The sequence below is a fragment of the Uloborus diversus genome, chromosome 5 (genome assembly GCF_026930045.1).
Source record: "Uloborus diversus isolate 005 chromosome 5, Udiv.v.3.1, whole genome shotgun sequence".
Taxonomy (NCBI): Eukaryota; Metazoa; Arthropoda; class Arachnida; order Araneae; family Uloboridae; genus Uloborus; species Uloborus diversus.
The window spans coordinates 83,784,565-83,807,222 of record NC_072735.1 but is presented as its reverse complement, the minus strand read 5'-3'; the positions used below and the strand labels follow the sequence as shown (position 1 = coordinate 83,807,222).

At 34.9% G+C, this 22,658-nt stretch overlaps 1 protein-coding gene across 1 annotated transcript in view; it reads left to right on the top strand.

Moving 5' to 3' along the window:
- LOC129222714 (barH-like 1 homeobox protein) overlaps window positions 1–20,205 on the top strand; it is a 70,938-nt gene extending 50,733 nt beyond the window's left edge. The window contains exons 2-4 of the mRNA XM_054857245.1: window positions 14,234–14,337; window positions 16,827–16,942; window positions 19,559–20,205. Coding sequence (XP_054713220.1) covers window positions 14,234–14,337; window positions 16,827–16,942; window positions 19,559–19,904 — 566 coding nt within the window. The 3' untranslated portion in view covers window positions 19,905–20,205. The remainder of the gene's footprint in view (window positions 1–14,233; window positions 14,338–16,826; window positions 16,943–19,558) is intronic.
- The last annotated feature ends 2,453 nt before the right edge of the window (window positions 20,206–22,658 follow it).

Here is a 22,658-nt window from a genome sequence, read left to right as displayed (position 1 = left end):
GGAGAACTGTTCGCAATTTACTTTCTAAAACTGCTTATTTGCGAATGATACATTTCTCTTTTGTTGTCTTTTGAAAAAGTGGACTTCTCCGTAAAACTTTCGCATTAGCAGATCATTTTCCAGATTTTCTCATCCGGCCAAATGGATCGTTCTTCATTACCGATCTCCTCCGGGGAGAAAAGAAATTAGAAGCACGGAAATTGGCGTCCGTTAAGTTGAGCAATTTAGAGAGAGAGAGAAAAGAGTTTGACTTTATCTTTTTGTGCATTTTCTTTCCATTTATTTTCAGAAATATAATGCAAATTATGCATTTTAAAAGACTCGAAGCGCGTTATCACGCATTGCAGCATTTGTTTTCTTTTGCTTAAACTTTGAGCAGCGGTGATTACATCAGCTTTAGACAATTTGAATGACTATATTTTATCAAGTTTTTTACTTTGTATTGTAGGGTAGTCTAAGGAAGGAAGGAACACACCCCAATAAATGAACAGTTTTTTTTTTCCCCGAATAGGGTTTCAAATGTTTTTTCTTTGATGAATTAGCAACAGTAACTTCCTTTTAAGCAATTTCAAAATGAAAACGACCAGAACATTTTGCTCACTAATAGTTAGACGCCTTCATTGACTGGGATGCTGCACCTTTTTAAATCAAATCCTCGAAAAACTTGAAGCGGAATCTTAACTAGACTTCTCACAGTTTTTTTTTTCTTTCTTTTGTTTTCAAGTACGCATGTCAATAAAACATTTTTCAATGCCTTGCACCAAGTGCTAATGTTTTTATCGATAATAAGAGCTTCTGAAAATAAAATTGTGCTTAAGCACTGCAGCAAACGTTGGTCCATCATCCCCTAGAGGTACTTGAAATGGAAAACTGAAAGACTTTGACAAGGAAAGCTCAAATGTTACATTTTTAAAACAAGAATTACAACATATATACAATTAAACTGAAATTATAGTATATGCGCTATGCCTCCAAAAAGAACACCAACAGATCGGATTAAGGAGACATACGGAGAAATAGAGAGAGACACTATAAAGATAATCGAAGCCCCTAGAAAAGCAAAGATGTTAAGTGCCAAAATTAAAATTTGGATTTAGCTAGTACAAATGGTAGGGGAACCAGCCTCTCATTTGCTTTTGGAAGGAATGGTAATAGCACTATATTCTTTAGGGGAGACGGCGAGTGCTGCTAGCATGATTTAGATAACTTTTCAACGGGTTTGAACGCGTTTTACTCAAAACTTCAAACACTCCTTACTTACACCCAAGGCCCGATTAAGATATTTGGAGGCCTTAGGCCACACACTTTTTCGGGGGCCTCCTGTAATCAAATCTCACAAATTTAATCATTGACTGAAACAATTTTATCCATTTGGGGGCCCCTGAATAGTGAGATCCCTAGGCCACGGCCTAATCATCCTATTCAGTAATCAGGCCCTGCTTACAGCCTCAATTGATCGATTTTCGACCACGAGCTATTCCAGCCAATATTCAATAGTTCAATGAAACTGTCAATTCCTACTCAACCTTTCAACTAGATGAAGACTACTCTTTCGGAATGCATGTTCTAATGTCCCCAAACTGTGAATGCCTACAGAACATGCGACTGCATCTTTCCACACGCAATTTAATTAAGAGCAGAAATGCAGGCGCCGTGTCCATCACTCTGTGCCTGCGGCCGTGCACACGAGCAGGCATCACACCTCACATTAGAAACACTTTGTAGCGCTTAGTTGTTCGCAAAAAAAAAGCAGCGGCATCGTCACGATAATCCTTCAGAATGCTCAGCGCGGGTTGCGTGTGATGAGATAATTACAGCATTCGCAAACACAGACATACACCTCGCTTGAAAGGACGGATTTTTGTTAAACTATTTCACTTGACCTCACATCATCCTTTTATTTTTGAGCTTTGAATGGACGAGTACAAGATTAGATTTTGTGATAGCTTTGCGAAACTTTTTTTTTTGCCACTGTTAACGAAATTTCCGGCATCTCTTGAGCAAATTATTTCTGCATAAGTTCGTTTAAAAGCATTAATTTCTTCAAGGTGTACTAAAGGAGATGGGAAACTTCGGCCAGCAGTGGCTTAGCAAAGAAGGGTAGGGGTCAAACCCCCCATAAAACACTAAAATTATTTGTGTACAACAAACTACATGTATCTACGTATATATTCATGTATGTCTGTGTTCATAAGTAACCCCCCCCCCAATCATATAAAATTTCTCGCTACGCCACTACACAGGTTACTCTATCTATTTGCTTCTGGCTACTATTTTAAGTAAGACTACTTACAACTTAAATAAGACTACTTTCTAGCCCTTTGCCTTTCTTAAAACTTATCAATTAAAAGAAGTATTATATTTATGCGTGTGAAGTATCAAACAAAAAATTATTTTCGGAAAAGGAAACGGAGAGGGGGGGGGAGGAGTGCTCTATACTTTTCCTAGAATAACCATGTGTAACTTGAACTGTGTACTGCTACAGGATTGAGAAAAGGAAAGAAACTTATGAAGATCAAAAGAAGAAGAAAAGTACCAAATGAGGAAAAATTTAATATTTCTAATGTGTACCAAAGCAAGAGAATTAATTGTTGGAATAAGTATGCAAAAAAAAAGCGCATAATTATTTGCATGTTTGAAAAGTCATCCAGTACGTTTTGTCGATGTTTTTCAAGACTACCTCATTGATTTCAGTCGATTGCGTTTTGATGCTTGAATATATTGTACAAAGATGTTTGAACGTGTAGGCATCATTTTATAATTATTTCAAGTACACGCGCACACACACGAAAAAAAAAAAAGGAAGACAGCGTTATTAAATACTAAGCCCACTCTACAGATACCGGTCATTTTGTCTTGCACGTGACGCTTCATATATTTCGTTAAAAATAATTCTTTAAAATATTAAATGAACAATTTTTTCTGCTTAACAAATTCAAAACTTATATGTGATTTCTTAAGCAAAAAGTCTCGTCATTATCCTTTAAAATTATTACTTTTTAATGAAATGTATGAACCGTCACGTGCGGGAAAAAGGGTTGAGTTCTTCATGGAATGACGCACTATCTCTATTAGAATACTACTTCTTTTTTTCAACAAAAAAGAGTTATCACCACATCTGAATCCATTTTTAGCATTGTATGTTTTATGTATGTAGTATGTGTGTGTGTGCGTGTGGGGGGGATTGCTAGTTTTACTAAAGAGTTTCTAACTGTTGTTTTTGTGCTCTAAATGTGTAAAACTTGGCCATTTTTCTGTATTTTTCGGTTTACTTGCTAGTTGTATTTTTTAAAATATCGACCGAGAAGAATTCTTTACTGCAGCAACCACTTTCAAACGCTCCTATGTTTCGATTTTTTTTTACATACTGAAGAATCATAAAATAAACCACAATTCTAATTCTTCACAGGAAAAAGTACAATAAACAATATGACCCTAGTCTCCATGAATATGTCCTTGACCATCCACTTCAGTAACTATCAACATTTTCAAATTCAGAAAAATAAATCGATCCAAACCCCTTCTTGGGTCAATGTCTCCCGCGAAAGACAACAGGGCCCGTCAACCGTGTCTACGGGGGTATGGTTGGAAGTCTGCTCGCGTTCTTCAAGGCTCCGCTGCAACAGTTTAGTTCGGCCAAAAACTGTCCCAAAAGCATTTGCAGGACTCCTTCGTATCGGACGCAATTTGTTATTCGCGGTGCTGATGTTTTTAAGGAATTGTGTGACAATTCGCCACTTCTGCCCATGGTAAATTGCGTTTCACGGATGGTTTGAGCGCCAAATGGGCCTTCCTCGACAAAAATGAAGGGTTAACTTCGGCTGAGTCCGTGGCTGCTTGCTTGGCTGGCTTCACGATCAGACCCGTTTTCTGTATCACTTTTTTTTTTAAATTGTGCCTTTTTAATGCTTGATGCTCTTTTCTGTGCGAACGTTTTATTTTAAAATCATTTCTTTCTGAGTTCGTTAGTTTCTGTTTTTAGCCGTCGAAATATTTGAGCAGTTGAGAGCAAAAGCGGTGTAGGTCAATAAACAAAGATTTTGAATAATTAAATGCCACTTTTGAACTAAAAACAACTGCTGTTTTGTTTTACGATGACTCCCTGCAAATGATAAAACCTAGACTTACACTATTTTCATGTGAAACAGAAAGAGGTTTAAACTTTCTTCTATTGGTGTAAATCAGTGATTCAACGGGCTATTTGTGGCCCATGAAGCTGATACACGTGACCCTTTTATATGTTCAACGTTACAAATCAAAAAACATATTTTGGAGCCTTACAAAACAACCAATCATATTCCTTCAATAATACGAAAGATGTTGCAAATTTTACGTCAAATAATAAGAAATCGATAGGTGGAAACTTAGAGCTAATAGAATAAACATATAACTATGATTACAACAATTCTTGTTTTTTAATTTTCTTTCTTTTTCAATTTTTTTCCACCATGTAAATTTTAAATATATTTTAATTTTATATGTGTTTGTGTAATCTTTCTTTTCTATTGTTCTGAAATTACATTACACTATAAACTATCTGAAGCCTGTAATTCACCCCAAAGAAAACACGTGAAATGGAATGTTTTACCTTTTTTGGTAGTATTGTAAATCACAGCAAGGTAGAGTATTCGAGCTCTGGAGATGCAAATTGACACTATCTACTGGAGTTTAGGGTTAATCCACTGGTGTTAGGGTTAACATTTCAACTATCAAAACATCACCAAACAGGCAATCAAATGTAGAAACAATTTTCACCCGTCATGCCATGACAGGCGACTTTCTAGTAGATAATAATAATCAAAGTTTTTTCTTTAAATTATGCACAAAGTTTTCTCAGAGTTGGATATTAAACTTGGAGTTAAATTTGCTGCGTTTAGACTCCAAAAATTAAAAGTAAATCTAATTCGCTTACCTTTCTAATAGTTGAACAATCTCAGTTCCTTTGCTTCCCTGATTGTTAGTTGAATGTCCTGAATAGACTTTTGGTTCATATCAAACGTTAATTCGAAAATTAAACCCACGAAGCTAATAAGAAAGATTTCATGGTTGCGCAACAAAGAACATTAAAATAATTAATAAAATTTCATGCCCACACTGATGCAGTACTTACTAATGAATATATATATATATATATATATATATATATATATATATATATAAATATTAAAAACACTGCTATTTTGTCCGCACAGCTCGAAAGTTCCTTTTTTTAACAGGAAAACAAAGTTAGATACCATTAAAGAGTCTCACGGATAATTTTGCTTGCCTTTTCTTGAGCTCTAGACATTTTAAACATAGTTACGGAACATGCCTTTCCTGAGAGAATGTAGCTTTATTTTCTGTGCTCAGTGTGTAAGCAACCGCTTGCAACACAAAATGTTCATTGACAACTTATAACGAAAGAAAATTCAAATTTGATTTCACTTGACGATTACGGTCTATGGACGAAGCGAGATATCTTGAGATAGAATCTGCAATCTTGGAGGAATTATGTATCCTATCTGTTCGCACACTCTAAAGTAAATTCTATGGATGACAGCATTCCAGTTAGTAATAGAACTCTGCGGCGAGGGCTTTATGATGATTTATAGCTGAAAAATGGCCATGTTTAATTTCTTATTAAATTCATACCCACCGAAGCATAATAAAGTGGAGGGTGCATTGCTCAGACCCGCTTCGCTGATCCTGTAAGGACCGTTATGGGACATGCTATGAGCTCCCTGCAAATAATTTTCCAATTATATATATTTTTTCTTGTTATTTAGATAGCAGAATCTTAATCTTTCTCAAAAATAAATAAATAAACAAACAAATAAATGATAATGATGATAATAATAATAATGAAATAAATAAATAAATAAATGATAATAGTAATAAATTCAAAAAAATACTTTTTTACTTTTTTTTGATAAACATCTTTGTTAAAAAAAATGAATAAATTAATTATTATTAATAATAATAATTAATAAATAAATTTAACTTTGTCTTTTTTTGAAAAACCTAAAGTAAAATATGTCTATTCTTCGGAGATATTTGAGTGGATGCATGTAGTGTATTAACTTCGTTTGATTTTGTAATAAGCATAAACTATTAAAATTTCAAAATAAATTCTGAAAATGTTTCATATAATACTAAATACAATTCAGAATTAGTCAAATTTAAAAAGTTATTTGTTTAGAAATTTAAATTCAACCGAAACTTTGGTAGTGGAAACGTTTTGTAACTTATAGCATTTATTTTGGAGTAAGTCGTTGCATGGATTTGTTCTACGCCATGCAATTTATATTGCCGTACAGGGGCGGGCAGAGAAATTTTGGGACCCGTCACAAATGACTTTTCCGGGCCCCCCTCCATATTGTTTACCCCTATAGTTCACGCCTAGATTTCTAAATATTGGCCCACCTTCAGGCTCGGGTCCAGGCCAATAAGTGCCCCCCCCCCCCCGCGCGTACCCCTGTTGCGTACATGTGATTTGTAAATGGTACTTGCATTTCAAATTTTCTGTAGATTTTCATTTGCCATGCACTATTCGTCGACAAGGCCGTGGTGACCTGATCGGTAAAGCGTACGCCTTGTGGCCGAAGGGTCCCAGGTTCGATACCAGCCGGATCTAAGATCCTCCTTGTTCGTCAATGGTGACTGGAGCACGTTAAATGTGTCGTTGTCTCAAAGACTCCAGGTGAATCAATACCTATTTTGCTGCTCTATCAGGGATTATTCAGTTTCTGGTCTAAATTAAGAAAAAAAAAAAGAATTTGAATTCTAAAATTTTGAATTCAAATTATATTTTTCGCATTCTACTCATTGGAGTTATTGTTTCTAGAAACGGCTCCTGTCCCCCCAAGTTTGCCCCCCCCCCTCCTGGGCGGTTACGTCTGTAGAAGTGTGTGTGTACAGGCGTGAGTGTGTGTGTAGTGTAGACGCGTGTGCGTGTTGTGTAGGCTTTTATGTGTACGTAGACCTGTGCGTATGCACGTAGGCGTGTGTGTATGTGTGTGTAGGACATGGACGCCTCCGACCAAGAGAAGTGGATTCCGGGAGACAGTGCTCAGGATCAGAGCGTGCAGAGGCCGGTGGGCGGTGGTGCTGCAGAATCCCCTGGTTCAAGCTGAAAAACGAACCGGACCTCAAAGATGATCAAGTGAGAACAATTCCCAAGCCTGCCCCTTGTGTGTATGTGCGTAAGGATGTGTATGTGAGTAGACATGTGAGTGTGTAGGAGTGTGTGTGTATGTAGGACATGGACGTCACCGCCCAGGAGAAGGGGTTCCAGTGGACAGTGCTGCTAGTGGAGGCTCAGGACCAGAGGAGCAGCTCCTGCATGGGACGGTAGAGAGCGGTGCTGCAGAGCTCCCCGGTCTATCCTGAAACAGGAACTGGACCTCAAAGACGATCAAATAAAAACAATAAGCAATTGTGATTGCTCAAAAAAAAAAAAAAAGAAATTAACTTGAATTCTGAAATTTTGAATTCAAATTATGTTTTTCGCAATCACGAGTTGCGTCAGGACCCTACTCATTGGAGTTATGGTTTCTAGAAACGGCTCCTGTCCTCCCAAGCCTGCCCCTCCTCCCGGGTGGTTACGTGTGTATTGTTGTGTGTGTATGTGTAGGCTTGTGTGTGTGCGTAGACCTGTGTGTATGCACGTAGGTCGTATGAGAGTGTGTATGAGTGTAAAGGCTTGTGTGTATGAGCGTGTGTGTGTGTGAGCGGGCGTGTATGTAGGACATGGACGCCACCGTCCAGGAAAAAACGGATTCCAGGAGGCAGTGCTCAGAGTCGGGCCTGCAGAGGACGGTGGGCGGTGGTGCTGCAGAGGCCCCTGGTCTAAGCTGAAAAAGGCACGGACATCAAAGACAGTCAAGTGAGAACAATAAGCAATCGTGATTGCTCAAAAAAACCCAGAGCTATTTTTAGAGCCCCATCCAACCAGTTAAGCCACAAATAGCGGTAGGTATGGTACCCTGCAGCATGATATGAATATCTGTCACCATCTGAGCGTACTTGAATTAGTTTTTGAACAGAAGGGAAAGTCTTTTAAACAGAGCACTTTTCGAAGGTGTCCCTTGAAGGAAATGCTACTGCATGAAAGAAGTTTTAGTTCTGAAAACGAAACCAAACAGACTACAAAGTGATCCCAAACAACTTTCTGATATATAAACACCAAACAAGCTCTTATATTATAAACATAGTTTTTCATCATCGAAAACATAAATCACGCACTTCAAAAGCGACGCGTTTCCCGCCCAAACGTTTTCCATCTCGCTGTTTATCTCGGGATAATCGAAAGAAGAATTTTCGGAAATTTCTCGCGCCATTGCTCAGGGTACGCAACCACAGGAACGATGCGCTAACAGCGAGAGCAATTCGTTACCTTTGAGCGAAGAGCTTTGTCATTCCGAGCTTTGTCATTTTGTAAATCACTGTTTTTGTTTGTCGCGCGATTTACGGCAAGAGGACTTCCGAGTCGGCAGAGTGTGGAATATCTATCGGCTGCTGGAAGAACAACTGTTCAACACAGAGATTAATTTGGAATGTCTAGTTTAAAAAAAAAAATTCTTCTCTAAACCGGCTGTTACTCATGTTAGACAGAGATTGATCAATCTTGTCTTGTGGAATTTAAAACATCGTCAAAGAAAATAAAATTGAAACTTCCAACAAACTAAGTTTTACGTTTTATTGTTCAGTAAATAGTAAATGCTCATTTTCTGTTAAGCAACTTATCACTGGGAGGGGGGGAGGGAATACTTAAAATTTACGGTATAAAGTACAGGGCGTTTTTAAAGTTTGGCACTAATTGAGAAAATTTATTTAGAAGAAACGCTTTAAGATTAGTACAATTTTTCTTTTCTTTTTTCCCTCACGCCTACCAGCCCACCACTACACGTGGTGCAACCGATTGGATGAGGCCCTGAAGACAGACAGCTCTGTTTTTGATCCCGACCAGGAGACGAATAACCTTTGGTCCAGCATCCCCATAGATATTCATTTAGAATGGGAACTTCGAGGGCTTTAAGAATGACAGATTTAACGTGTACCAGACATCATTAGCGGTCACGGAAGTTCTCCAACCGACAAGTCATCGAGCCTGGAACTCTCCATTTGCGAATCCAACGCCTTACTGATCAAGCTACCACGCCTTAGACCTTTTTACAGTAAAATACTATTTTATTGTAAAATTTTGCTGTTAAGAAATTTTACCTATTCGCGTTGCGACTGTTTAATTTTCCGGTATAGTTTGCTTCAGAACTTCCTGCGTACTTCCATACTGTAGCTGTTAAGCACTACATTATACACTAATATTTAACTTTAAATTTTTCAGAATATTAAACAGTGCTTTACAATTGGCACTGTAAAAAGCTTTTGCAGCAACATTTTAAAGTTAAACAGTTCTTGTGAAATTGTACTTGTCAACGATGCTGTCATTAAACACTTTTATCTTTCTTTTCATCTCCTATTTCATGTGTTTTGCGCCTCACTGCATCACTTGCTCCCATACATTACTATGCAATAGATCATTGTTACAGTTAACCAACACTTAAAGTTTGTACCATGAATTCTGGATCTCCCAAATGGTAGTCTTGGAGTAATCTTCTATCCCCCCCCCCCCCCCTTCTTTCTGTTACGCTTTATGAACTTTCGCATAGATAAATATCACTTGGCTTAAATTATGATCCTGTATTTTATTTATTGTGCACACACAATTCAAATGCATGAAGTCGATGACAAGAATAATCCATGCTAATATGTATCTGTGCCGATTAAGTTCAGTTTAATAACTTTGCTCATCTAATGTCAGGAGGCCGTGGTAGCCTGATCGGTAGGGCATTGGACTCGGGGCCGGAGGGGCTCGGGTTCGATCCCCGCTGGTCGAAGACCCACCGTTGTCATTAAAGGGGACTGGGCGACGTTAAATATGCTCGTGGTCTCAATGTCCTCCAAGTGAAACGATACCTCTGGGGGTGCTAGTACCAGGTAGCTATTAGCTCTTGGACTAGTTCTAAATTCTCATTAACTGTTCGATCCGGTGATGGTGCTGCCATCTATCGGTATATAAAATAATGGAGGCAAGGCACTAGTATGCAGACCTCGACATAAAATACAGTTGAAGTCAGTTGTGACTCTTGAATAGAAAAATCTAATGTCAGACGAATCGTATTTTACTGTTACTACGCATTTTCTACTTTTTTTTGTGTTTGGGAAAATAAATGAAGCAGGGAGAAGCAAACGCATGTGAATTACTTTTTGTAAGTTTTGGGAAAATGTTTGCAAAGTTTAGACCTTACACTGTAAAAACGATTCAGAAACGTTCCTGGAAGATAATAGGCAGTTGATGTACCAAATTTCTACCAGTAACATATCTCGCAAAAACCAGGAAACTTTTCCGCGAAAATTCAGTAACCTTCCTAAAATTATCCCGAAAAATTTAAAAATCTTCCCGTTTAAAGCCAGTCACATCTCTGGAATTTCAGAATAATTTTAGTTCGGATAGTACAACAGTTTGGCACTTTCCTGATTTATCAAGACGACAGTTCCAAAAGCAATATCGGGGCCGTGGTAGCTCGATCGGTAGAGTGTCGGATTCGGGGCCGGAGGGTCCTGAGTTCGAACCTCGATGGTCGAAGACTCACCGTCGTCATTGTCCTCCAAGTGAAAAGATACTTCTGGGGTGCTAGCACCAGGTAGCTATTAGCTCCTGGTCTAGTTCTAAATTCTCATTAACTGTTCGATCCGGTAATGGTGCTGTCATCTATCGGTATAAAAAATAATGGAGGCAAGGCACTTAGTATGCAGTCCTCGACATAAATACAGTTGTAGTCAGTTGTGACTCGGAATCGAAACCGAAAAGCAATATAAGAATAACCATGGCCAAAGCTAAGCCAGAATTGCAAGTATCAAGCATTTCACTTGCTTGCAATTTTTTTGCAAAGCTACGTAGTCCAAAGTCTTATTCTCTCTGTTTAGGAGCTTAATTAGTCTGGACGAGCCATAATCGAACTGAAGCCGATATATCTTACAAATACTCTCAGTTATTCTTTAAACTGGGTGCAACTTGTAGCAATTCAGGAAACTTTTTGACAATGATACTTGATATTTCCAGGAAGTGGATAAAAACCATTGAAATCCCGAAACGTTACACGGAAATACTCAGTAACGTTTCGGAATTTTTTTTTTATAGTGTAGGTAGGGTTTCATTGAAAGCTTTTCTAAATCATGCTGTATATCAGCATTAGCCAGGTCCTGCTACTATCTCTTACCACAAAACAGATGAGAGTTTCGCCTGCCATTTGTACTAGTTATCGCCAAATTTTAAATTTTGATACTTATACCCCTCTGGTTGCTTCGAATGTACGATGTGCTACAAATGAGACGTTTAGTATCAAAACCAGTTTAATCCTTTAAAAAAATAAAAGTAAAAAATATTTTACTAGGAAGACAAAAAACATAGCTTTAAGAAACAAAAAATAAAATAAAAGAGTCCGGGGGGGGGGGGGGGGTATTTTTAAAAAGTTTTTTATGATGATCTTTTCCAATTAGGTAGGGAAGTGTGGGGCAAAGTGAAATGGCGAAATGTTTACTCTCCCTTTACCGCCACCTAACTAGTAATATTTTAACTAGGTAGTAACATATGTAGCCTACTCCAGTCAAGAAATAATTGCCTCTGAAAATGAGAGAATACGGTAAAACAAGCAATTTTCAAAAATTGGTACTCATATTGTAAATTTTACTGAAAGTCAAAAATAATTTTTCTTATTTTTTATGATAAATTTCTTTTTATGAACATTTGAAATATTAATTAAGACCTACTAATATTCGATAAAGTATTTTTTTATTTAATATTAAGTTTCTTTCTGTTTTAAGTGTTTTGTACTTGTTAGTCAAGTGCATGCGGGGCAAAGTGGATAGGGTAAAATGAAATAGTTTCATTTCATTTACTTATTCAATCCTTTATATAATTACTTACGTATTCATTTATTCATTTATTCATTTCCATTCCTTCATTTAATAATTCAGTTATTTTGTTATTCATTCACTATTTTATTCATTCATTTATTTTTTTCATACATTAATTTGTTTATCGTTTATTGTTCCATTTCCTTTCGATTTCTTCATTCATATTTTTTTTTACTCATTTATCTGATGAAAAATATCTTTAACAATCGAGTAGAAAAAGTTTTATTTCAAAAATATTTTATTTTTCACCTTGTCCCGTCAAAAAAAAAAAAAAAAAAAACAAGTAAAAATTTCCATGTTTTTTGTCCCTTTTTTTGAAGGTACAAATTTACTGCTAAAAATAAAAATTAATGTTTCAATGCAAGTTCTATGATGAAATATATTGTTCTTTCTTTATGTACCGTAATTTTCAGAACGAATTTCCATTTTTCTCATTTTAAAAATTGTAAGTTATCTTAACAATTCCCCTTTGCGCCGCATTTCTCTACTTTAAATTCTTCTTTCCGTGTGTAACTAATTTGTGATGAAGCAAAATTACTGAAAATCATTCAGCTTCTGTTATTCCTTATTTCCAACCTTTCACGAATGAATTATTTTACGTTAGAGGGATAATGTTTTTCCTCCAAGACGAATTACATTTGCATCGAACCAAATGCTTACGAATGTCCAAATTATGTTTTGAAGTTTTGATAACCGTGAAAACTTAATTTCTTATACGCAAGCATCCCATCAATTCTATGACAGTAAATTTTAGGAACATTTTCCTAGTCTTCTGAACAATACTAAGTCTTAAATTTTTAAAAAGTTACATTTCAGAACTAACAACTAAGAGTAACTATAACATGATTTTTGATTAACAGCTTCGCAAGGTGATGATTTTTTTTAATTTTTAAAAGTTAATAAAAAAGGAAGACACAAAGAAAAAAACCCTGTTAAATAGCAACTTTGGAGCTTATGATTTGCATAAATTTAGACCACTTTATCATTTTCTTCATTTTCCTTTTTTTCGATAAATACAACTAAAACAAATGCGAGATTTAAAAAAAACAGAAAGGAAAAGAAACACTCCAAAAAAATTATACATCCCCCCCTCCTTCGTTTTGGAAAGGGGAGGAATCAATGGTAGGTTATGCCAGATCATGATGCACCTTGTGGAATCGGAAGTCATGTTCGAGATCTGATTTTCGCGGCTATTGCAATGAAACTAACCAACAAACTCCCGCAACGCCATCTGTGGACACATTTGGCAAACATTTAATATTTTACGTCGTAACTCTCTCGGAATGGGCACAAAGTAGATATTCTATTCTCTCCAGCATGCGATTCTCATTTCTATTCTGATAACAACCTGCGAATAGAGGGTGCCACAGAACGCAGTCCATTCGTCGCAGGAGAGTGACGAAGCGAAATCGTGTTCGTGATCAAGTTGGCCGTTTACGGATTTTTCGGACAATGGTCCGTGTGCCCATAATTACGTATAAATTGCACAGCCTCGCTCTTAAGGTAGACATTTTTATACAGACTGGGTTATATATGATGTTTCAAAATACATGCATGAATAATGTATCGGTTTCCGCTAATCAGTATGCGATGGTCTTTGAAAATGATTTGAAAAATTATGAATGTGAAAAATATCGTCTGATGGTTGAAAAGTATTTTTTTAGATAGACAAATTAAATGAAATTGTTATTTTTTATGTATCGCTCACCATCCTTTCTTCATGTTATATTATTTTATGCCTATGTTTTGGCAACGGTTAGAATTATTATGGTTTTTTTAATATATATATATATATATATATATATATATATATATATATATATATATATATATATATATATATATATATATATATATATATATATATATATATATATATATATATATATATATATATATATATATATATATATATATATATGTGTGTGTGTGTGTGTGTATGTGTGTGTGTGTGTGTGTGTGTGTGTGTGAGAGAGAGAGAGAGAGAGAGAGGTTTTTTTTTCCCCTTTCTGAGCATTGTGAAGTTTTATTTATTTATTTATTTTTTCCCTTAACCCCAATTTAGCAGTTTGAGATTTGTTACTCCATCAATAAAAGCCAAAAATAAATAAATAAATAAATAAGAAACGTATACATAAAACAATCCAAAGTGCTAAACATGAAAGCACGGCTTTTTACAGATAAGAATTTAAAAAATAAATACGTACATAAATAAATGAAAACAATATAAGCTATCAAGTACAATAATATATTTTTTTTATTTTATTTGTTTACATAGGAAATGACAGGTATGAAGGTCGGCCGCAAAGAGAGGACAGTCCTTCATTAAAGAACAAAAAACCAAGAAAAGCGAGAACAGCTTTCACGGACCATCAGCTCAGAGTAAGTTTTTTATTTTTTTAAATCTCTCCAGCTCTGTTACCAAAAAGTGGTAAGTACAAATATGTATCAGGTGCCTGTTCAAACAAGAAACACCTAAGCTTTTTAAAGAACAGAACATACAAAATCATTCAGAATTTGGAGAAAAAAATTCAAAAGTGTTTTTTTCAAAAAGTTTATCATTGCCTTTCACTAATAACTAACCCTTAAAAGAAATACATAATTCTAGAGTTTTGTTATTTAATTTTGAATACGTGTTTAAAGTAAATATTTTCATATTCTGTAAATAGTTGGACTTACTGCAAAATACAACACATTAAATGACAACTTAAAGAGTCACTAAGCACTAATCACTTTACTATTTGATGTTCCTCCCCCTCTAGGGCGTGATTACTGAATAGGCCAAGTAGGCCATGGCCTATGCCCCTGCTTTTGAGGGACCATCAAATGGCTAAAATGGCTTTAGCAAACAGATTTTAAAAATGCACAGTTAAATTTGACTACGGGGGGGGGAGGCAGAAAAGTTTTTGGCGTAGGGTCTAACTAACGTTTCGTGGAATAGCAGCAATTTCTTCATACATTGTTAAATTTAAAAAAGATTGAAAAATCAGAATGATATAATCGAATCAAGAAGCTTCTAGTCAGTTCGTTCTTTTAGTAAAAATCGAAATGGAAAGGTTCGGCTGTTTTTCTTTCTTTCTTTTTTTTTTTTTTTCATTTAAGTTTTATGAATCTGCAAAAATTAAAAGGCAACATTTGCAAAAGTTAAATGAAAAAAGAAATGTCTCAGAACGATCGTGTACACAAAAACGACATTTTCTCCTCGTTGTAACAGGTTTCCCGCACTTTGAACGTCAGAATACTTTTTTTCAAGTTTTATGAAGTTGTACAAAGATTAAAAGGCAACACACACGGATGCCAAATCTGCGAAAGAAATTTCTCAGAACGATTAGCGAACATCTCTCCAAGCAGACACGTCTCGGTAGCAGTCCTCCATTCCACAACAAATCTTCGACTATAATTAAAAATGTCTCGGCAGAAAAAACTCAACTGTAACCGCTGTCAATTGCTATTCAATCAGAGAGCGCACGCAACACTTAAAGGCGCTCGGAACCGCTTTGAATCGAGAGAGAAAAAATGTACATTTAAGCCCAGTGACAATAAATGATTTATCGCAGAAAACGCCATTTAATGGTAGCTGGCGTGTCGCTCTTTCTCAATTATGCTTTAATCTGAAGGCTGCGTTTTCTTCTTTTATTTCTAAAAATGAGATGGCAACTTCATTTCGACCACGCATTCAGACCCTTCTTGTTTGTCCAGGGAATGTCAGAGCTATAATGAATGGCGCTGGTGATTCATAGCGAGACATTTTTCGGCTTTTCGAGTTAATGACCTTTTCTGGCGGGGTCTTTTATTGGGGTGCTCTTCCCCTTTCAGCCTACACTCGAGACAGAGAAAAACAGCTAATTACACATGTGAGGGCTAATAAACACATCAGGATGGAGCCTTTGCCAACTTGAATGGCACACATCAAGAGATAGGACATTAAATTATAAATGTCAACTCCGTGTTACAGGTTAATTTGCTCTACCTACAAAATCTAACTTCACGATTGACACTTCGACCTCAGAGCAAATATTACTCTAGGAGGATATCAGAGTGTTGAGGAATGAAAAAGGGACAAAAATGTTTTGGAAGTAAAAATGTGCTTCAAATTAAAGTCTAAACTGTTTTCGGAATGTAAGAAACACACATAATTTGCGAAAAATTAGCAAGGTGACATCATTGCGACAATTTGGTTATTTTAACTTTAATATTAATTATTATAATGATTATCATCATAATAATACTTCGAATGCTACAATACTAGGTTTTTAAAGTTAATGCATTATTAAAGAAATGAAACAAGAAATTTATTGCAAAACTTATGACTTACAAGTATCATATCCACTTATTTTCTGCAAGAAACCTTTTATTTCAGAGTGCAGTAAGCTGTACCCAATCAGTAGATGTAAAGCTTTTTCTTTTCTATCTACCTCTCCCCTCCTTACAAGTTTCAAATACTATTTTGCAATATTAGTTTGTTAACAAAATGTTTTATTAAAAATTTTGTTTACGTATTTTTTTTATTTTTATTTTATTTATTTCTTTTTTTTTAAGTCTATGAATTTCACTTAATAAGTATTAAAATAAGAAAATACTGAACCAATGCAAATTTTCCATATATGTAATTAAGCCAGTTGGAAAATCAGTTTGCAGTGTAGAACTACGTAATAGATAATTTAAATCAATAGATTCATTTATTTTATGTTTTCATTAATTTATTTTTAATTTATTTATTTCTCTTTTTTTAAGAAAGCATTAATTTCTTTCTTAACACGGCACCACATTTCATTTTACGTACTATAAAATGCCACAAGACGAGATACTATTTCTGAAGAAAAAAATCAACATTGTAATTAAATAATCTTTTTTCTCTTTTGTTTGATTAGACGCTGGAAAAGAGCTTCGAAAGACAAAAATATTTGAGTGTCCAAGATCGAATGGAGTTAGCTGCCAAACTAAACCTCACAGACACACAAGTCAAGACCTGGTATCAAAACAGGAGGTACAGATTTCATAATTATTTCCTCATATCCGTAACGCACTAATTACACAGGTCTACATTTTTTTCTTCACGAAAAAGTGTTTCAAGTTTAATATGTGCCCTATAGTAAATGGGGTCTGCTGATCACGAATCTGAGCTTAGTTTTTTTTCCAGCATGTCAGGTTTTCAAGAGAAGTGTTTTTTGACATTTTTCATAGAAACTGGCAAAAATACTGAGAGAATATTTATTGAAACTATATTTAATAGAAAATTCCTACAAAATTGAGAAGTGCATTAAAAAATGCAGTTTTATCTACGTTAGACAATCGTTGGGTTTCTTTTGAATAAAATTGGTTTTTTCGCTTTTTCTTCATCAGTTTTGTCGTTTCAACTTGCATCTGATGATTGCTGTTGGATGGTTGGAAAAGGTGCAGGAATGGGAAATCCTGGTCCATGAAGTACAGGTCATGTAGCAGATGGTAAATCATGATACTGAAATGTATGTTTATTCTTCGAACATTCGACATTGACATCGCAGGAGCAAAAGTAACAGTTGTCTCCATGGTTTTTTGGTTCCCTATGCATAGAAATGCCAAAGGGTAAAGAGCTACGTGTACCTTTTGTCCGTTTTCTCAGTAGCTAAGCACACTTTGTGTGGAACCCAATGTTTGTCCTGATCACCAAGCTTTACACCGAAGTGTGATGAGCTTTCTTGATAGATACTGTTATGTTTCTTTGATGCTTTGTTATCGTTGAATCACACACACGTAACAAAATATATCAGGACTTTTTATAATTTCTTGATGACATTATGACGCACTAAACACTCAGAAAACAAAACACAACTCGATGCTACAAGCAACTGACTATTTCGTAAACAAATGTCGATACCGTCAAGTTGACTTTGACAAATGCGAAAATGAAAAAGTGATGCCACTAAAATGAAATTAACGTAAAAATATTTTTAGTCAATGTATGGAGATTTCATCTTGGGTCACTAAAGTTGAGTATACCAAAAATCAACTCCGGGAGTCTTTATGGGGCTGAGATACAGAGAGGTAAAAAACCCAACATGTAAACTGTCCTTAGTCGCGTGTTTAATTTCTTTCGTCTTTCTTGGCGTTGGATATTTGGTTTTGTTGGTGGCCGACATTTGTTTTCTTGGCGGTAGGACATTTTAAAGAAATAATTTCAATGCAATTCAGGAAGTATCAGTAAGGTGCTTTTTTGCTTTATTGCAAAATATCTCATCAAGTTTTTTTAATTTTGGGAAAAATCTTGACGTGATGGGCTCAAACTAAATTCATATTTAGAATCAGCGTACTTGCATTAGCTAAGGACACTTATGAAATTCAAAACACCAAAAAACATGTAGGCCTGTGTTTTTTTAATGTATTTTTTCTTTTGCGAACGAGTAAAATAAATTATTTTTCCTTAAAATAATCTCCAGGGGTGTTACTGACCAGTGCTAATATCCGTAAACTTAAAACAAAAAGCTAGATTTTAACTTAAATCTCCGTAAAATGTAGCTTTCAGTATGAAGTTTTTTTTTTCTTTTTCATGAAGCTGTGTTAGGCTTTATAGCCTTTTGCAGACCTAATGCTATCCTCCAATACGATATACCATCATTAAAACTTGATGTCAATTGCACAGATAATTTCGACGCCCTGTTTCCCACCAAATTTGCTTTTACGGATTATCATATGATTTGGTCTTTTAAAGATATTTTTTTCCTTACTGGAACAGACTACAAGTGTTTCTTACACAGTTACAATATTATCAAATAGGTAGAGGTAAAAATCGAGTAAGTATTTCCCTACTTCACTTTGCCCCACATTCAACAACTCTCTACCCCTCTTTTTTTTATTGTTTATGTCAGCAGCAGCTTACTCTTCCCTATAAACGCTATAAGGGCCTTTCATTACATTAAAGTGGACTTCAATAAACTTGTCTTAAGAGTGCAATAACAATTATCACATCAATTTCTCATCAGTAAAATGAAGTGATTATTAAATAAACTAGTATATTCTATAATATATAAACTAGTACTTCTTTTAACGTTAATTTTAATAAACGTCGAAAGAAGTTTTTGAGCAAAATGTGTAATTGGGTGAAATAGTTCGTTCTTTTTCTCGAATGTCTCCTACCCTCACGTTCTAATCCTAAAATTCAATTCACCCTAGGGCCACCCTTACCTAGCAGGCGCTAGGGTGAAGGTTGGGCCACACTGCTTTATAGTGTTCCTTGGATGATTGCCTTTATGAATTCGGTTTCATGTGCTGCAACTTTGGTTTCACCAGCTGTTTTTAACCTGTAAGAAGCTTCCTTCTGGCAAAAAGGTGTAATACCCATAAATATGGGCACAAGCAAGACAAAAAAAAAAAAAAAATGCAGAAAAGTTGACTCATTTATGGAAGGAAAAGCAAAACGTAATATATTCTTAAAAAATATTTTTTAAACCTGTATAAACTCTAATATAATGTACTTACGAATAGGGGGGGAGGGGCACGTTATACTAGTCGTAATGGGAGACAAAGGATCATGGAATGGAGATTAATACCTGTAATTTTAATATAAATCTTATTTTTTTATTTCTAATTTCAAAAATCTCATAATTTTTGCCTTTCATTTCCGCAGGACTAAATGGAAACGGCAAGCCATGATCGGCTTCGAAGTATTCCCACCAGATGGAGCAGCTTTATCCCGCTTTCCCAGACTTTGGGGCCCAGCACCATCACCGTACTGGCCGTACAGTTACAGCAGCTACCTCTCCACCATTTCTTCACTCTCAGGACTTGGAGCCTCCCATCTCGGAGCCCCGACATCTTCCACTGCTATGCCTCCATCCCTGGATATTTATCAAAGGCAGACGACTCCACCTGTAACTACTGCACCAAGGCCGGTGTTGCCCAGGGTCGTTTATCCTTCTGCCACTGGATATCCATCATTGCAGCCATTTTATCAAGGCCAAGCGACCCAGTGAGCTTAGCACGTTGCGTTTAAAATACGAAGTAATGGAATTAAAAGAAAAACTCAAAATGAAACATGAGAAGAATTTTGTTGAACAGTTTCTACAGTAGAAAAAAAAATATATGACTTGTCACAGAAACACATATAAGACATTTATCCACTAGTTCAAATGATTTGCTGCCTAAAGACAACGTTGGTGGTATAAGATATAATTGGTAAATTATACTGGTTGAATGTTATGGTTCAGTGATGTATATATGTAATTATGAAGAGAATTGCGGATGATGTAATTTAATGATTCTTCAAATGTGAAACCTCACAAAACATCGTAAAATCAATGTCGTTCAAGTGAGATAAATTTACATTGATACTGCTTATGCCGATTTCAGAAAAATTTAATCGAGGCATCAGTCAGAATGGATACAGAAAGTGAGCAATGAGTAGTCTAAATTTTTGAAATTTTATCAATAAATAAAGGTTTTTCGATTTTCGAAAGCGTGAAACTTTTTTCATAATTGTATATGAAAGATAAATCATGTGTTGAAGAACTGAAAGCAGTGCAAATAGTGAAAGTAAAGAAAAGAATTTTCGAAAAGGAATTTGAAGTTAAAATGAAATTCAAAAAAACCTTTTTAAAATTTGTTTTAGCCAATAAGAAACTATCTCAGTGGCGCAGAAAAAAAATATCAGACTATCATGCATATCTCTTGAAACGAAAAAGATGGTTAAAAAGATATTTAAAAAAAGGGTGTCTTATTGTGAACAAAGAAAGAGCGAACGAGTTTAGCGTCATTCCAGGTTAAACCTGAAAGTAAAGATGGTAAAAAGAATATTGTCAGAACAGTTTTGGAAACTTTAAAACTTGAAACGTGTTCTTCATTTCAGTCGTATTTGATTTCAAATCTCGGGAAATGAGATTAAAGATTGTGATAAAGATTATTATTATATTGCTGACAAACATTTCCTTCTAAATTTGTACAGTTGATTTCAGTAATTTAAAAATGAATACTGTTTAGTTTTGTGCAATGAAAGTTGGTTATAGTTTTGAAACTGATCCAATACCATATTTGTGAACTAATCAACGAAGAGCAATTTATATAAATATTGAGACAAGTCTAGTCCATATGTAATAACTGCTGATAATGTCAGTCAACTTAAAAATCAGCAAATAAAAACAATACTTTTTGAGAACTTTAAGTCCGAACATTGATGGAACTAACTTTGTACATAAGACTTTTTTCTCTTAAAGCATCTATTTAATATGAACTCTGATATGTAAATAAAAAAATGCTTTGCTTTTTCTGTAATAAAAGTGTTTGAGAAAATTTGGGAGCAACAGAGCTATCCAAAAAAAAAAAAGACTTTTGTTGCCTGAACTGTGCTATATGATCTCATGTTTTAGACAAATGTATCTGAAAATGTCGAATTCCGTCCATTTGCATGTAAAATAAATTTAATATATATGTATATATATGTCAAGCTCACGCAAGTATTGAAAATAAAAAACAAAATATGATTGAAGCTCTTTTTTTGTCTATTTAGTATGGTTTATCAGCTGAACATAAATTTGAAATTTTAACAATTTAATTAAAAAAAAGTACATGATTCAAAATGTTCAAGGCGGGGGTGACGGCAAAAGGTGCATATACTTAATACTTAATGCATGACAGAGAGGAGAATACCCAAAACATACAAAAATGTATGCTTAGAATATGTATGTATGCTTAGAATATGTATGTATGTTTAGAAATGTAGAGAAGTAGGGGAATGTGGGGCAAAGTGAAATAGCAGAGCAGAGTGAAATGAGTAAATATTTACTCTGCTTTTAGTGCCACGTATCTAGTAGTATTTTAACTGTGCAGTAACACATGTAGTCTATTCCAGTCAAGAAAAAATTACCTCTGAAAATCAAAGAATATGATAATACAAGCAATTTTCACGAACTGATACTCATATTGTAATATTTCATTATGAGTCAAAAATTATTTTTGTTATTATTTAAAGGATAAAGTTCTTGTCATATTAACATTTTAAATATTAATGAAGACCTACTAATATTCAGTGCAGAACTTATTTGTTTAATACAAACCTTGTTTGCTTTTTATATACTTTACAACTAGTCAAGTTCATGGGGGGGGGGGGGGGGCAAAGTGGATGGGGCAAAGTGAAATAGTTTATTTCGTTCACTCATTCAATCATTCACTAAACCACTTACGCATTCATTAATTGATTGTTTCATTTGCTTTCCTTCATTTAATATTTCTCTTATTTATTCATTCATTCACTTATTTCTAATTCACTCACCATTTTGTCTACTTATTATTATTTTCCTCATTTATTAACTTATTTATTAAAAGTTTAGTCGTTTATTGTTTCATTTTCTTTTCATTTATTCATTTATTCTTTTATTTACTCATTTATATGGTAAAAATGTCTTTAATATCAGAACTGAAAGTATTTCATTAGAAAACTATTCACTTTTTAATTAGAATATTGTTCACTTTGCCCCATGAAAAAAAGAAGTGAAAAATTTCCGCCTTTCTTAGGAAGTACAAATTTACTGCCGGGAATGAAAAAATTACGTTTTATTGCAAGTTTCATTATAAAATATATTGTTCTTTCTTTCTTGCGTAATTTTTAGAGCAAACTTCCAATTTGTTCATTTCGAAAATAGTAAGTTATCTTAACCATTTCACTTTGCTCCACATCCCCCTACTTGACTCCTCCCTCCCTGATTTTCCAAATTAGCATTTTTCGGTACAATATT